Source organism: Protopterus annectens, chromosome 11.part0, assembly GCF_019279795.1.
Source record: "Protopterus annectens isolate FY-2018-M chromosome 11.part0, PAN1.0, whole genome shotgun sequence".
In the NCBI taxonomy this organism is placed as follows: domain Eukaryota; kingdom Metazoa; phylum Chordata; order Ceratodontiformes; family Protopteridae; genus Protopterus; species Protopterus annectens.
The window spans coordinates 1,059,203,728-1,059,219,899 of record NC_056745.1 but is presented as its reverse complement, the minus strand read 5'-3'; the positions used below and the strand labels follow the sequence as shown (position 1 = coordinate 1,059,219,899).

Genomic DNA, 16,172 nt, shown 5'->3' with positions numbered 1-16,172 from the left:
AGAAAAATTTTTTTCCCCCCACTATTGCATATTAAAGATATTTTGTACCCCATATTTAGCCACACAGCTGTTATACATACAAACTAGTCCATTTCAACTCAACCCTTTAGCATTCATTTGGAAACAAAGTTTAAATATACAGATGTAAAAGGCTTTAAAGAAATGAATAGCAGTTAAAAGGTTCTCTTTCCTCCTCTTTACCTTTTGCTATTTGTTCCTAGACAAGAAAACTACAGTTTTCCACAGGTTTTATAATGTTTAAGAAACAGCAACAACAATTCCTTTTTACATATTCATTTCAACTCATTTTAAGACAAATTATTAATTAAAAAAAACAAAATACACATAATGGCTTACTTGAAGCTGGAGTAGTAGTAGTTGTTGTTGCTGTCAATCAAAACAACATGCCATGATTAGCTTCTTATAAATCACAGGGAATACATTTTACAAACATTTAGATGAGAAAAAATACTGATACAAAGCATCTATGGCATTGAAAGTATAGGATTATCTGACATCTCCACCTTCACTAAATGTGATGATACATTCAGCTTTAATAAAGGATTACCCATGGTCCTGTTGAGTCTTCCTGGCTACAGAGAACTGAAAAAAAGCGACTGCTTTCCTGATTAAGTATCCTGCTGTTTTTTATATTTGTTTTACCTTCTACTGTTTACCTAGAGCAAGCTTTAACTGTTTTCATAGTTATTTACTGCATTTTTTATTATCTGCACTTAAAAGTACATTTTAGTCGAAATTAGTCTAATTCAAGTCGAAAAGTGTTTGTTTGCTGTTTAATTTAATTGTTTGGCTGCCCACTAAAGTGTGCTAGCCTGTACTACTGACTTATTGCCTTTTCTGCATTTAGCTCGGAGTTGCCACTAGAGCACCATCGGGCAGCGCCGGTTAAACAAGATTAAACTATTTCTGTCTCCGTAAAGTCTGCTCTTCATTTTTTCCCTTAGAACTGCTCTACTTGTAATCTAAACAGTCTATTCTCTATCTGTAAAGCTCAGCACTTGTTCCTAAAGCATTTTTAGTCAGGTAAAAGCACTTCTATATTATACAAAGTACTTCACTAGCTTAAAACCCCCTTGAGTACCCACTTCCCTATAGGTTCTTTCTGACTCAGTTACACAGCAAACTTTTTCATTTCTTCTAGCATGTCAAAGGGTCAGTTGCTAGCGTCCTCTCCTGCTCAGCTGGTGAATCTGGGAATATTGAGCAGCAATGTTACAATTGCCTCATGTACACTGAACATCCCTCTCCTCCTCCCGCAAAACACAAATACATGCGAGAGATGCAACTATATAGCCAAACTGGAGGCTGAGCTCTCTCAACTCAGGACTGGCAAAACCAGACAGGAGGAGAAGGTAACCACACACACCATAAACCCAGTCTCACATAGAACTATCACAACTACAAATCAAACACATAAACACACAAAGACATACTCAGAGGCACTGATCAAAAATCTACCAAAACAGCAGAGGCCTCCAAAGCAGACACCCAAACAACTGCCACCTCATGACATAACACAAGCAACACATAGATCACAAAGTCAGTGTGCAAATCAGTCACAGCCCTTAAGGCCAAACACAATGCCAAATCCACTTGTCATAGGTGACTCCATAGTCAGACACACTGACGTCCCACTCACCAGACTGAACAAGGAGAGGGTCACAGTAAGCTGCCTGTCGGGCGCTAGAATCCACCACATAACACAAGCATTCAGGTCACTCCACAGCAAGTACAAGTATGACTCAGTCATTGTCCATGCCGGTGTGAATGACCTGAGACGTACCTCCCTGGACTACATGAAAAGAGACATAAAGGAGCTCTCAGATTATGTAGCCCAGGCTGGTATGACCCTGACCCTGAGCAGTATCCTACCTTCACCAAGAATGATGCCACAATACAGAGACAAAATGATCAGTTTTAATAATTGGCTTAATTTCTGGTGTCATTCTAAGGGGATCCAATGTCTGTCTGCCTGGAATGACATGCTTGACAAGCCATGCTGCTTCGCAAGGGATGGCTTGCACCTGTCACTCCTGGGTTTCCGGATATTGGCAAAGGCTCTTGCCACCCCCATAGTGCCTTTTTTAGACAAGGCTGAAATTCTAAACCCACCACCCTAGAAAACAATAATGGAAAAAAATCTAAGGGTAATGCTGCTCAATGCCAGAAGTCTAAATCTCAAGATGCATGCCCTCGAAGCCCTCCTCAGTATGGAGAACATTGATGTCTGTGCTGTGACTGAAACCTGGTTCAAGGCTCCTGAGAGCACCCCGGCACTATCAGGTTTTACCTCATATCATGCGTTGCTCCGACCCAAACCGGACCGTACCACAAAAGGAGGGTGTATCCATATTCATCAAGGATACCCACACCTCCAGGCTGGTGGCAACTCACGGCATCAGAGACCATTCAGGTGCAATTAACCATAGGCAAAACTGCTCTACAGTTTGTAGCATGTTACAGGCCACCCTCTCAAACTCAGGAACCCCAAACAGCCTTCCTGAAGACACTGGAGAGTATAAATGTCTCTCCAAACACCATCATATTGGGTGACTTCAACTACCCAAACATAGACTGGGAACATTACTCAAGCCCCAATACCCTAGCCCAAAGGTTCCTGGAGTTCATAAACTCAAATGCTATGGAACAACTTGTCACCATTCCCACAAGAGGTGAAAATATACTAGACCTGATCATCACAAACATGGGGACAAAATGCTTCACACTGGAAGTATATCCCTCATTGGTGAGATCAGACCATAAACTAATCACACTGGAGATCCACATCCCGCCCCCACCCCTAACAAAAAAGACCACAGTGAAGAACTTCTCAAAAGCCAACTTCACACTTCTTAAGACTGGTGTGGTATCCTTCAAGGCCCCTGAGCCATTGGAAACCACAACCCATGCTGCTGAATCCCTTACAAATGCTTTCTACGAGCACCTCCAGGATTGCATGGATCAAGCAATCCCAAATAAAATCAAGACCCTTTCCACCAAAGGCAAGCGCCCGATCTGGTGGACCCCAGCCATAAACAAACTTTACAACAAGAGGAGAAATCTAATACAAGATAGAGCAAAATCCCTAAAAGGGAAGACATCTCTGATCAATACTAGTAAAAAACTATGATCGCTCATAAAATCATCCAAGGCCAACTTTGAGAGAAAAATCGCCAAGGACTCAAAAGACAATCATAAGGCCTTCTTTAGCTATGTTAGAAATCTGGGTGGAAACTCCCAGATATGCTCAGAATTAGTCCAAAATGATACAAAAATCACTGAACCCACAGACATTGCAAACATACTGGCAGACAGGTTCAGTGAAAATTTCTCCCCTCCCTCCCCCCCAAAAGGGGAAATATCTATCCCAGCAGAGTGTAGCATCCCAATCATCTCAAATGCCCAGGTGAGAGCTGCTCTCTCTAAAGCTAAAAACACAGCATCAATGGAACCGAATGGTGTCCCCGGCTGTGTGCTACATGAACTCAATGAGGAACTAAACCCACACATAAGGCTTCTGTTTAATCTTAGCCTTACCACAGGATATGTACCCAAAGAGTGGCGTATGGCAACTGTGGTCCCACTCCACAAAGGCGGTGCTTCTACGGACCCTGGTAATTACCGCCCCATAAGCTTAACAAGCCTGGTCTGCAAAGCTATGGAGAGGATCATAATGGAACTCATAAATAAAGACATAGGGGACCTACAGACATTGGATCCTACCCAATTTGGCTTTGTCAAGGGCAGATCATGCCTCTTGAACTTGGTCGACTTTTTTGAAACAGTCACCAAGGCCATTGATGAGGGTAAGGCAGTTCACACAGCCTACCTTGACCTTGCAAAGCTTACACAATACCCCACTCGGGTATCATAGAAAAGCTCACCAGCTTAAATGTAAACCCATATGTCACAAGATGGGTTGCAAACTGGCTCAAGGACAAAACCCACAGGGTTAGAGTTGCTGGTGCCATGTCAGACTCCAAGCCGGTCACAAGCAGTGTCCCACAGGGCTCAGTCCTGGGCCCCCTCTTGTTCGGCATCTACTTTTCAGAAGTGCAGGCAAACATAGGAGGATTGTGGCTGACAAAGTTTGCAGATGACTGCAAACTGGGCATCATAGTTGAAAATCCATCAGACACAGATATCCTTCAGAGAGGTCTCATAGAAATGGATAACTGGTGCCAGAGCCATGGCCTTAAGCTAAACACCAAAAAATGTATAGTCATACCCTTTGGTAAAAACAAGGTAACCCCAAGTTACCACATAGGTGGCAATCCATTAAGCACAGAAGAGGTTATCAGGGACCTGGGGACCCAAGTTGACAGTAACCTTTCTTTTGACACTCACATTGCCAAAGTGGTTAGGAGGACCTTCTACATTGCCCACCTGATTATGAAGGGATTCACATCCAGATCAAGGGAGGTCATTGTTCCCTGTACTCTTCACTTATCAGACCAATGATTGAGTACAATGCCCCATTTGGAATGTATCTTACCCGACACCTGAAGCAATTGGAAAGACCCCAAAAGTTCCTCACCAAAAGGATAAAGGGGCTCAAAAATATGCCATATGCTGCCCGACTGAAGAAACTCCAGCTCTATTCAGTCGCATACCGTCTGCTCAGAGGTGACCTGTGCCTGACATACAAGGCCATGTCCAACCCGGAATTAATGGACATGCTCCACCTCAAAAAATTCAAATCCACCAGAGCCACAAGAGCAAGAGACTTAAACCTTAACACGGATATAAATAGGACATGCTGGAGAGACAGATTCATCACCCAGAGACTCCCTATGCTGTGGAACAGAATCCCGGTCCATGTAAGACAGAGCACCTTGCTGGCTCTGTTCAAGAGGAATCTTGACCAGTGGATGGGAGATCGTAGGTTTACCCCAGGGATCATCTCTGTATCACTGCTGGACAGAGGCACGGCAAACTAATGGGTATAGTATTCTTCAACCTAAGGGGTGGTAAAAGCCACACAACTCTGGCTAGGCTTATAAATGCCCTAGGGCAGATAGCCTAGTATGAACCTATGAACCTATAATAGTGCACTTAATGGTGAAATTCCATTCAAATAAAGCAAATATAGGTCTGTTTTAACTTTAATTTCTATAAATCATGAGGACAAAACTTCATAAATACAGAATGCAACAATTGTTGGTACATTTAAATTAATCTTGTGCTGAGTTATCTGTACAAAATTAACTGTCTTTCTGAGAGGGTATCTTTAAAAGCCAATAATCAAACAATTTGGTGATGTTCTATATATTGAAAACAAATGCCGACAATGTAATATATTCTTATTAGTCTCTTCCTTTCATGCAAACATAACTATGTTGAAGTATCGCAAATACATTGCCATAATAAGATATAAAGACAGTGGAAAAACTGCAAAAGAAATCTGCAAACCTACATGTTGAAAAGCATGTTATTCTCCCATTTTGCAAGAGCACACATATAACAGAGATAGCTTTTTGAACAGAATATTCAAGGCATTTTTCGTCCAATTCTTTGATATCTATGAATCTAGTTTTAGATCAGTGATAATCATTTCACACATAATGGTGGACACAAATGTGGAGACATCTGTTCTAAGCAATATGTACTGCAGTTAAAGAATAATGTTGTTCAAAGAAGGAAATTAGAAATGTAAACACTATAATCTAGTGAAAATGTAATCTGTATCTTCATTAATGGCCACATTGAATTGGTAGTGATGAAAAACACACAGTCATGATTTAAAAGTCACATGTAACTGAACACCAAATAGCAATACGTTGATATAACTGTCTAACTACGGGTAGTAAATTTGTGGATTTACCTGTTGAGGTTGAAGGTGGAGTTTCTGTAGTTGTTGTCAATGTGCTTGAAGCTAGTTAAGGACAGATTTGAAATAATTAATTACTTCATATACAATGTTTCATCCCAAAATACTAATTTTGATCCTAATGTCTGTAAGGGGATACAGATGTGTAAAAGAGGAATAAAAGTTGACCTCGTTTAGAGGTGAATACAGCATAATTTATGGAGGATGAAGAAATATAATTTAGTCTTACAACCTGATTTCACAGAATTAATGTATGGCCAACTCATACTTTCTTACAATACAGGATAATGAAAGTTAAAATGCCTGGGGACCTTCAGCTAATTGAAGAAATTCTGTCACCCGCATTTTTCAACTGCAAAAGTATAATATACAATAGGTCACACATATTTTCTCAGGATCCTGGCATTCATATTTTATTTTGATGTAGGAGAACCACACAGTATAATTAGAGCACATGGATATAACATAATCAATATTCAATTTTACTTCTTACATCAAAATGTTGGCTATTTAATTCTCGTCCTGCAATATTCATTTTCCCATATGTTAAACAGCTTAAAAAAGATATATTAATAATTTCTATCAAATGGAATTGAAGAAATTCTATCATAATTTGAAAAATAGTGTTTTATAACTTACTTGAGGTTGCAGTAGTAGTTCTTGTTACTGTGAATGAAAATTGAAGGCCAATGTCAGCTTCTTAAAAAATAACAACTAAGTGCACATTAAAAATACTTAGGAGAGATCAGATATTGATAAAAGCAGCAAAAGCATTGCTCTCATGTATTTATATGCCACCTGCACCTGCACTATAATGTGATTCTACATTCAGTTTTAAGGAAAGATCACCTTTGTTTTTTTTAAATAAAAATTATTTTTAACAATAGGGGAAAATGTTTCAAGATTTACTTAAAAATAATAAATGTGTGACAGATTAAAACATTTTTCAAATGTATTAGCAATTATAATGGGTGATAAAAATGAGTAATGTATATGCAAAACAAATGTTATAAGATTTCTAGAGCAGCAAATGCCAGCAAGGAAAACGGCTACATTGGAAGACTTTTCCTTATGAAGAGATGGATAAATTATAAGAATTATTAAGCTGTGAAATTCAATTACTCTTATTTGTACAACTAAATACAAATGTGGCTGAATGATTTACACAGATTTTGTTCATCAATATTTAGATATTTCAAGGTAGGATTCTCTGAAAGTGTTTTAACGGCTGAAATAAAGACTAGCATCAGTGATGTTTTTTATAAGACATTGAGGCTGACAAGTTTTAGACCAGATCATCTTATCTGCCTCATAAGCAGTTACTTTGCCTAAGCTAAAGGGAAATGTAATCTGAAACTTCATTATGAAATAGATAACTCTGGATACATGAAAGCAAATCTGGCAACATAAATATTAGGAAGCAAGCCCCAGTTATACTTTGCAGACCAAATTTGTTAAAAATGAAATAGCAATTTTAGCATTGTTCTCATTATTCTTCAAGCAAATTCTTCAAGTCAATTAAAGTTTTCACTAGTGGGAAGGAGGGTGTAGTTGAATAGAGATGTGACTAAAGCAATAGGTGCTCCAATTAACTGAGATGATCAGTGAAAGCAGGATGTATAAATAGTAACAGATTCTTATGAAGGAAATGTAAGGTGAATCTTCATTAATGGCCAGATTAGATAGAAGAGAAAAACATACAGTACATATTAACTGTAAAACTACCCAAAAGCCATTTCCTTAGAGTTGTCTTGATAATGATGCAAGTCTGTGATTGAAAAGAAGTAAATTCATGCATTACCTGTTGAGGTGGAGGGTGAAGTTGTGGTTAAAGTGCTTGAAGCTGGTTAGGAAAGAAACAACTCCATTTAACTTTCATATCATTCATGATGTTTTGTTGCTGACATTTTTTAACATATTTTTTCTAAAACCATAAAGGTGCACAAAAACAAGAAAAGGGTACCACTATTAAGTGGTAAACCTAGCAAAAACACGGAAACATGAATAAATAATACATGGAATGAAAATCTAGAGTAACATAAATCGCAATTGCTCATCTGACATTTCCTCACATGAAAGAATACTAGAGGCTAATATATTTTCTTCTAATCCATATTAGAAAAAGGTATCAAGCTCAAATTCCACTATTGCATATTAAAGATATTTTGTACCCCATATTTAGCCACACACCTGTTATACGTACAAACTAGTCCATTTCTACTCAACCCTTTAGCATTCATTAGGAAACAAAGTTTAAATATACAAATGTAAAAGGTTTTGAAGAAATGAATAGCACATAAAATATTCTCTTTTCCCCCTCTTTACCTTTTTTTATTAGTCCCTAGACAAGAAAACTACAGTTTAACACGGGTTTTATAGTGTTTAAGAAACAGCAACAAAAATTCCTTTTTACATCTACATTTCAACTCATTTTAATACAATTTATTAATTAAAAAAAAAAACAAAAATAATGGCTTACTTGAAGCTGGAGTAGTAGTTGTTGTTGCTGTCAATCAAAACAACATGCCATGATTAGCTTCTTATAAATCACAAGGAATACATTTTACAAACATTTAGATGAGAAAAATACTGATACAAAGCATCTTTAGCATTGATAGTACAGGATTATCTGACATCTCCACCTTCACTAAATGTGATGATACATTCAGCTTTAATAAAGGATTACCATTATATTGTGAATGCCAGTAGTGCACTTAATGGTGAAATTCCATTCAAATTAGGCAAATATAGGTCTGTTTTAACTTTAATTTCTATAAATCATGAGGACAAAACTTCATAAATACAGAATGTAACAATTGTTGGTACATTTAAATTAATCTTGTGCTGAGTTATCTGTACAAAATTAACTGTCTTTCTGAGAGGGTATCTTTAAAAGCCAATAATCAAACAATTTGGTGATGTTCTATATATTGAAAACAAATGCCGACAATGTAATATATTCTTATTAGTCTCTTCCTTTCATGCAAACATAACTACGTTGAAGTATCGTAAATACATTGCCATAATAAGATATAAAGACAGTGGAAAAACTGCAAAAGAAATCTGCAAACCTACATGTTGAAAAGCATGTTTTTCTCCCAGTTTGCAAGAGCACACATATAACAGAGATAGCTTTTTGAACAGAATATTCAAGGCATTTTTCGTCCAATTCTTTGATATCTATGAATCTAGTTTTAGATCAGTGATAATCATTTCACACATAATGGTGGACACAAATGTGGAGACATCTGTTTAAAGCAATATGTACTGCAGTTAAAGAATAATGTTGTTCAAAGAAGGAAATTAGAAATGTAAACACTATAATCTAGTGAAAATGTAATCTGTATCTTCATTAATGGCCACATTGAATTGGTAGTGATGAAAAACACACAGTCATGATTTAAAAGTCACATGTAACTGAACACCAAATAGCAATAAGTTGATATAACTGTCTAACTACAGGTAGTAAATTGGTGCATTTACCTGTTGAGGTTGAAGGTGGAGTTTCTGTAGTTGTTGTCAATGTGCTTGAAGCTAGTTAAGGACAGATTTGAAATAATTCATTACTTCATATACAATGTTTCATCCCAAAATACTAATTTTGATCCTAATGTCTCTAAGGGGATACAGATGTGTAAAACAGGAATAAAAGTTGACCCCGTTTAGAGGTGAATACAGCATAATTTATGGAGGATGAAGAAATATAATTTAGTCTTACAACCTGATTTCACAGAATTAATGTATGGCCAACTCATACTTTCTTACAATACAGGATAATGAAAGTTAAAATGCCTGGGGACCTTCAGCTAATTAAAGAAATTCTGTCACCCGCATTTTTCAACTGCAAAAGTATAATATACAATAGGTCACACATATTTTCTCAGGATCCTGGCATTCATATTTTATTTTGATGTAGGAGAACCACACAGTATAATTAGAGCACATGGATATAACATAATCAATATTCCATTTTACTTCTTACATCAAAATGTTGGCTATTTAATTCTCGTCCTGCAATATTCATTTTCCCATATGTTAAACAGCTTAAAAAAGATATATTAATAATTTCTATCAAATGGAATTGAAGAAATTCTACCATAATTTGAAAAATAGTGTTTTATAACTTACTTGAGGTTGCAGTAGTAGTTCTTGTTACTGTGAATGAAAATTGAAGGCCAATGTCAGCTTCTTAAAAAATAACAACTAAGTGCACATTAAAAATACTTAGGAGAGATCAGATATTGATAAAAGCAGCAAAAGCATTGCTCTCATGTATTTATATGCCACCTGCACCTGCACTATAATGTGATTCTACATTCAGTTTTAAGGAAAGATCACCTTTGTTTTTTTTAAATAAAATTGTATTTAACAATAGGGGAAAATGTTTCAAGATTTACTTAAAAATAATAAATGTGTGACAGATTAAAACATTTTTCAAATGTATTAGCAATTATAATGGGTGATAAAAATGAGTAATGTATATGCAAAACAAATGTTATAAGATTTCTAGAGCAGCAAATGCCAGCAAGGAAAACGGCTACATTGGAAGACTTTTCCTTATGAAGAGATGGATAAATTATAAGAATTATTAAGCTGTGAAATTCAATTACTCTTATTTGTACAACTAAATACAAATGTGGCTGAATGATTTACACAGATTTTGTTCATCAATATTTAGATATTTCAAGGTAGGATTCTCTGAAAGTGTTTTAACGGCTGAAATAAAGACTAGCATCAGTGATGTTTTTATAAGACATTGAGGCTGACAAGTTTTAGACCAGATCATCTTATCTGCCTCATAAGCAGTTACTTTGCCTAAGCTAAAGGGAAAGGTAATCTGAAACTTCATTATGAAATAGATAACTCTGGATACATGAAAGCAAATCTGGCAACATAAATATTAGGAAGCAAGCCCCAGTTATACTTTGCAGACCAAATTTGTTAAAAATGAAATAGCAATTTTAGCATTGTTCTCATTATTCTTCAAGCAAATTCTTCAAGTCAATTAACGTTTTCACTAGTGGGAAGGAGGGTGTAGTTGAAGAGAGATGTGACTAAAGCAATAGGTGCTCCAATTAACTGAGATGATCAGTGAAAGCAGGATGTATAAATAGTAACAGATTCTTATGAAGGAAATGTAAGGTGAATCTTCATTAATGGCCAGATTAGATAGAAGAGAAAAACATACAGTACATATTAACTGTAAAACTACCCAAAAGCCATTTCCTTAGAGTTGTCTTGATAATGATGCAAGTCTGTGATTGAAAAGAAGTAAATTCATGCATTACCTGTTGAGGTGGAGGGTGAAGTTGTGGTTAAAGTGCTTGAAGCTGGTTAGGAAAGAAACAACTCCATTTAACTTTCATATCATTCATGATGTTTTGTTGCTGACATTAATTTTTAACATATTTTTTCTAAAACCATAAAGGTGCACAAAAACAAGAAAAAGGTACCACTATTAAGTGGTAAATCTAGCAAAAACACGGAAACATGAATAAATAATACATGGAATGAAAATCTAGAGTAACATAAATCGCAATTGCTCATCTGACATTTCCTCACATGAAAGAATACTAGAGGCTAATATATTTTCTTCTAATCCATATTAGAAAAAGGTATCAAGCTCAAATTCCACTATTGCATATTAAAGATATTTTGTACCCCATATTTAGCCACACACCTGTTATACGTACAAACTAGTCCATTTCTACTCAACCCTTTAGCATTCATTAGGAAACAAAGTTTAAATATACAAATGTAAAAGGTTTTGAAGAAATGAATAGCACATAAAATGTTTTCTTTTCCCCCTCTTTACCTTTTTCTATTTGTCCCTAGACAAGAAAACTACAGTTTACCACAGGTTTTATAGTGTTTAAGAAACAGCAACAACAATTCCTTTTTACATCTACATTTCAACTCATTTTAATACAATTTATTAATTAAAAAAAAAACAAACATAATGGCTTACTTGAAGCTGGAGTAGTAGTTGTTGTTGTTGCTGTCAATCAAAACAACATGCCATGATTAGCTTCTTATAAATCACAGGGAATACATTTTACAAACATTTAGATGAGAAAAATACTGATACAAAGCATCTTTAGCATTGATAGTACAGGATTATCTGACATCTCCACCTTCACTAAATGTGATGATACATTCAGCTTTAATAAAGGATTACCATTATATTGTGAATGCCAATAGTGCACTTAATGGTGAAATTCCATTCAAATTAAGCAAATATAGGTCTGTTTTAACTTTAATTTCTATAAATCATGAGGACAATTTTTATTTATTTTATTATTTATTTTTTATTTTTTATTTTATTTTACATTTGTTGACCGGGCTAGTCTAACTGGACAAATATCCGTTTTCAGTAGAGGCCCGGGGAGAAAAGCTCCAAATACAAGAAGTAAACAATCATTAACATTAAAAATATTAAGCAAAATACCATAAGTTCAAGGGTGGACTTATACAAAATTAATGGAAACAAAAATCAAGCAGAATCAATTTTTCAGAAAATAGTTGGTTAATAATAGGATTACAAGGTAAGCAACATTCAGCAGTTAGATACAGAAAAAAAATTTAAGATATGATAACATGGTGGAGGGAAGATGAAAAATGTTAGTGACATTCTCAAAGATAATACTGTCAAAAGTAAAAAAAAAAGTTTTTTTTTAGAGGGATAGTTGGGCAAGGGGGGGGAAGTTGGGAGTAATAGAGAAGTAATTTCAGTCAGGATTAGCACAAGGACACAGCCATTGAGTTTTAAGATGTTCTTTGATATGTCTTTTAAAAAGGGATGTAGAGTCTAGGTTTGTTATTTCCTGAGGTAGTTGATTCCAGATCTTCCCGACAGAATTTGAAAATAATGAGTCCCCAGCTTTATTCTTTGATTTGGTTAAGGCTACAAGGAGTTTATTAGCTGAGCGTAGTGTGGCTAGGTTTTTATAAGGTGAAATCAGTTTTGTAAGGCTAGGGGTAGCATCAGGATAGTAAAGGGTTTTATGAATGAGAATTAATTGTTGATAGAGTATGTGGTTGTTGAGTTCTAACCAATCTAGTTGCTTGAGGTTAAGACAATGGTGGGTTCTAAAAGGGGTAGCAGTAATGAATCTAGTAATACTATTGTAACAGGTAGAAAGTTTGGTGATGTTATTTTTAGACAAGTTTGTATATATAGCAGAGGCATAGAAAAGGGTGGAGATCAGGTGGGTCTGGGCCACTGTTTTTCTAGCAGTTGGGGTAAGAAAGGGTTTAATTCTGTAGAGAGTACCGATTTTTTTGTTAACAGATTTAATGGTGTTGTTAATGTGGTCATCAAAATTAAGATGGTTGTCAATGGTTACACCTAATAGGCGAGTGGTCATATCTGGACTAATACAGGTAGTGTTGTTAGAGGAGATAGTGAAGAAAGGTGTTGGTGATTTGTTTGTAGGGGTAAAGAGAAGAAGTTTTGTTTTTTTGGGATTAAGAAGGAGGGATTGTTCCAGAAACCATTTTTCTACATTATGGAAGACTGTTTGGGTGAGGGACTGGAGGGAGGAGATGTTATTAGCAGCACAGATAAGAGTTGAGTCATCAGCATATTGAATGCAGATGGCTTGGGGTATATTCAGATAAAGGTCATTAATAAATAAAGAAAAAAGAAGGGGACCTAGGATTGAGCCTTGTGGAACCCCAATGTTTACTGGAAGTAAGGAGGATAGGGTGTTGTTCCATAGCACTGCTTGTTGCCTATTTTGGAGGTAACTCCTAAACCATTGAAGAGTTTGTGAGCCAAGTGAATAGAGATTTAGTTTGTCCAGAAGTATATTATGGTTAACCATGTCGAAGGCCTTTGACAGATCTAGGAATAATGCTGATGAGAAGAGATTGTTGTTCCTATTATTATTTATGGCATCAGAGAAGGAAAGGAGGGCAGTTGTAGTACTGTGGGAAGGTCTAAAACCATGTTGACTATTGGCTAGAAGTTTGTTTTGTAGAAGGTAGTTAAGAATTTGTTTATGTATGCATCTTTCCATAATCTTTGCTAATGGAGAGAGTAAGGCAATAGGGCGAAAGTTTGAGAGCTCAATAGAGAAGCCCCCTTTATGTAGAGGTATTATATAAGATATTTTCCATGAGGTGGGGATTTTTCCTTCAGAGATAGTCCTATTAATAAGAATGGATATGGGGTAGTAAATAGCTTTTGCAGCGATTTGAAGATATTCTGATAGGAGTTGGTCAGCGGATGGGGTGCAAGGTTTAAGTTTCTTGAGAAACTTATAAATAAGGGATGAAGGAACTGGCTGAATATAAAAGGCATTGGATGAGGTGTTAGAGGTATTAGGTAAGGAGGTAGTGGAAGAGGGTAATGAATTAGCTAGTGTTTGAATGGCTTCTGTAAAATACTTGTTAAAGGCATCTGGGATTAGGGTGGAGTTGTTGAGGTTAAAGCCTGTAGGGGTAGGAGTAGTTGAATGGCCTGGTTTAAGAAGTTTGTTAATACCTGTCCAAAATTTTTGGGGGGATTGTTGATTAGTTTGTTGAAGGTGAAGATAATATTCCTTTTTGTCAGAAAGAGTATCCTTCTTAGTGGCATTTCTTAATTGCTTAAAGAGTAGGTGATCAGATGTACTTTTGGTAGTTCTCCATTTAGCCCAAATTTTGTTTCTAAGGAGCATTTTTTGTTTAGTTTGCTTAGTAAGCCACGGGGCTGCTTTCGTTCTTATCCTAGTAGAACGAATGGGAGCATGATAGTCAAGGATTTTTAGGAAGTTGGTATTAAAATAGGCCACTGCTTCGTTTAGTTCGAGGGTAGTAATTGGAGACCAGTCACATGCATTCAATTCAGTCAGGAACTTATCAGGGTTAAAGAATTTGTTTGAGCGAGACACCTTTAGTTTATGGGTAGTTGGGATATGTGATTTTTGTCTAATAACATATGTGAGCATATGGTCACTAATATTATCGGGAAGAGTTCCTGGAGAGTACATGTTTGGGTGGTTATTAGTAAGGATCCAGTCAAGAGTTGTTTCTTTTTTTGTGGGTTTATGGATTCTAGTTGGAGTGTTAATTAATTGAGAGAAGCCATAAAGATTTATATGGCAGGTGGGGTGCTGGGATGAACAGGTCATCCAGTCAATGTTGAAGTCACCAAGTATTATAGTTTCCTGAGGAAGTTGGTTAGAAAGTGAACTAAGTAAGTTTTCTAGACTATGAGTATTATTTCCAGGGGGAAGGTACATACAAATTAGATAAATCGATTTGTTGTTGTTAATGTTTAGCTTGATAGATAATGTTTCAGCTTTGGAGTCAAGTGATGGAAGTTCGTTATAGAGGGTGATTTGGAGATTAGATTTATAGATAATAGCAATGCCTCCACCTTTCTTCCTTATGCGGTCACATCTAAGTATATTATAGCCAGGAGGGGTGATTTCCTGATTTTGAATAGAGGGTTTTAGCCAAGTTTCGGTAAGACATAGTATGTCAAATGCATGTAAGTCAAGAAGTGAATGGAGATGATGAATTTAAACTTCTTATATTAAGTTGTGCTATTAGTAGCAAAACTTCATAAATACAGAATGCAACAACAATGGTTTGTAAATTTAAATTAATCTTGTGCTGAGTTATCTGTACAAAATTGTCTTTCTGAGAGGGTATCCTTAAAAGCCAATAATCAAACAATTTGGTGATGTTCTATATATTGAAAACAAATGCCAAGAATGTAATATATTTTTATTAGTCTCTTCCTTTCATGCAAACATAACTATGTTGAAGTATCGCAAATACATTGCCATAATAAGATATAAAGACAGTGGAAGAACTGCAAAAGAAATCTGCAAACATACATGTTGAAAAGTATGTTATTCTCCCATTTTGCAAGAGCACACATTTAAAAGAGATAGCTTTTTGAACAGAATATTCAAGGTGTTTTTCATCCAATCCTTTGATATCTATGAAGCTAGTTTTAGATCAGTGATAATCATTTCACACATAATGGTGGACACAAATGTGGAGACATCTGTTTAAAGCAATATGTACTGCAGTTAAAGAACAATGTAGTTCAAAGAAGGAAATTAGAAATGTAAACACTATATTCTAGTGAAAATGTAATCTGTATCTTCATTAATGGCCACATTAAATTGGTAGTGATGAAAAACACACAGTCATGATTTAAAAGTCACATATAACTGAACACCAAATAGCAGTAAGTTGATATAACTGTCTAACTACAGGTAGTAAATTGGTGCATTTACCTGTTGAGGTTGAAGGTGGAGTTTCTGTAGTTGTTGTTAATGTGCTTGAAGCTAGTGAAGAAGGACAGATTTGAAATAATACA

The 16,172-nt window shown here is 35.9% G+C and overlaps 1 protein-coding gene across 1 annotated transcript in view; it reads right to left on the bottom strand.

Moving 5' to 3' along the window:
• The window catches only part of LOC122815693 (mucin-19-like), a gene marked incomplete in the record, with an annotated part of 520,597 nt that overhangs the window by 185,570 nt on the left and 318,855 nt on the right, over positions 1-16,172 (bottom strand). The window contains 7 exon segments of the mRNA XM_044088393.1: positions 7,653-7,694; positions 8,331-8,357; positions 9,335-9,385; positions 9,980-10,006; positions 11,140-11,181; positions 11,820-11,849; positions 16,090-16,140. Coding sequence (XP_043944328.1) covers positions 7,653-7,694; positions 8,331-8,357; positions 9,335-9,385; positions 9,980-10,006; positions 11,140-11,181; positions 11,820-11,849; positions 16,090-16,140 — 270 coding nt within the window.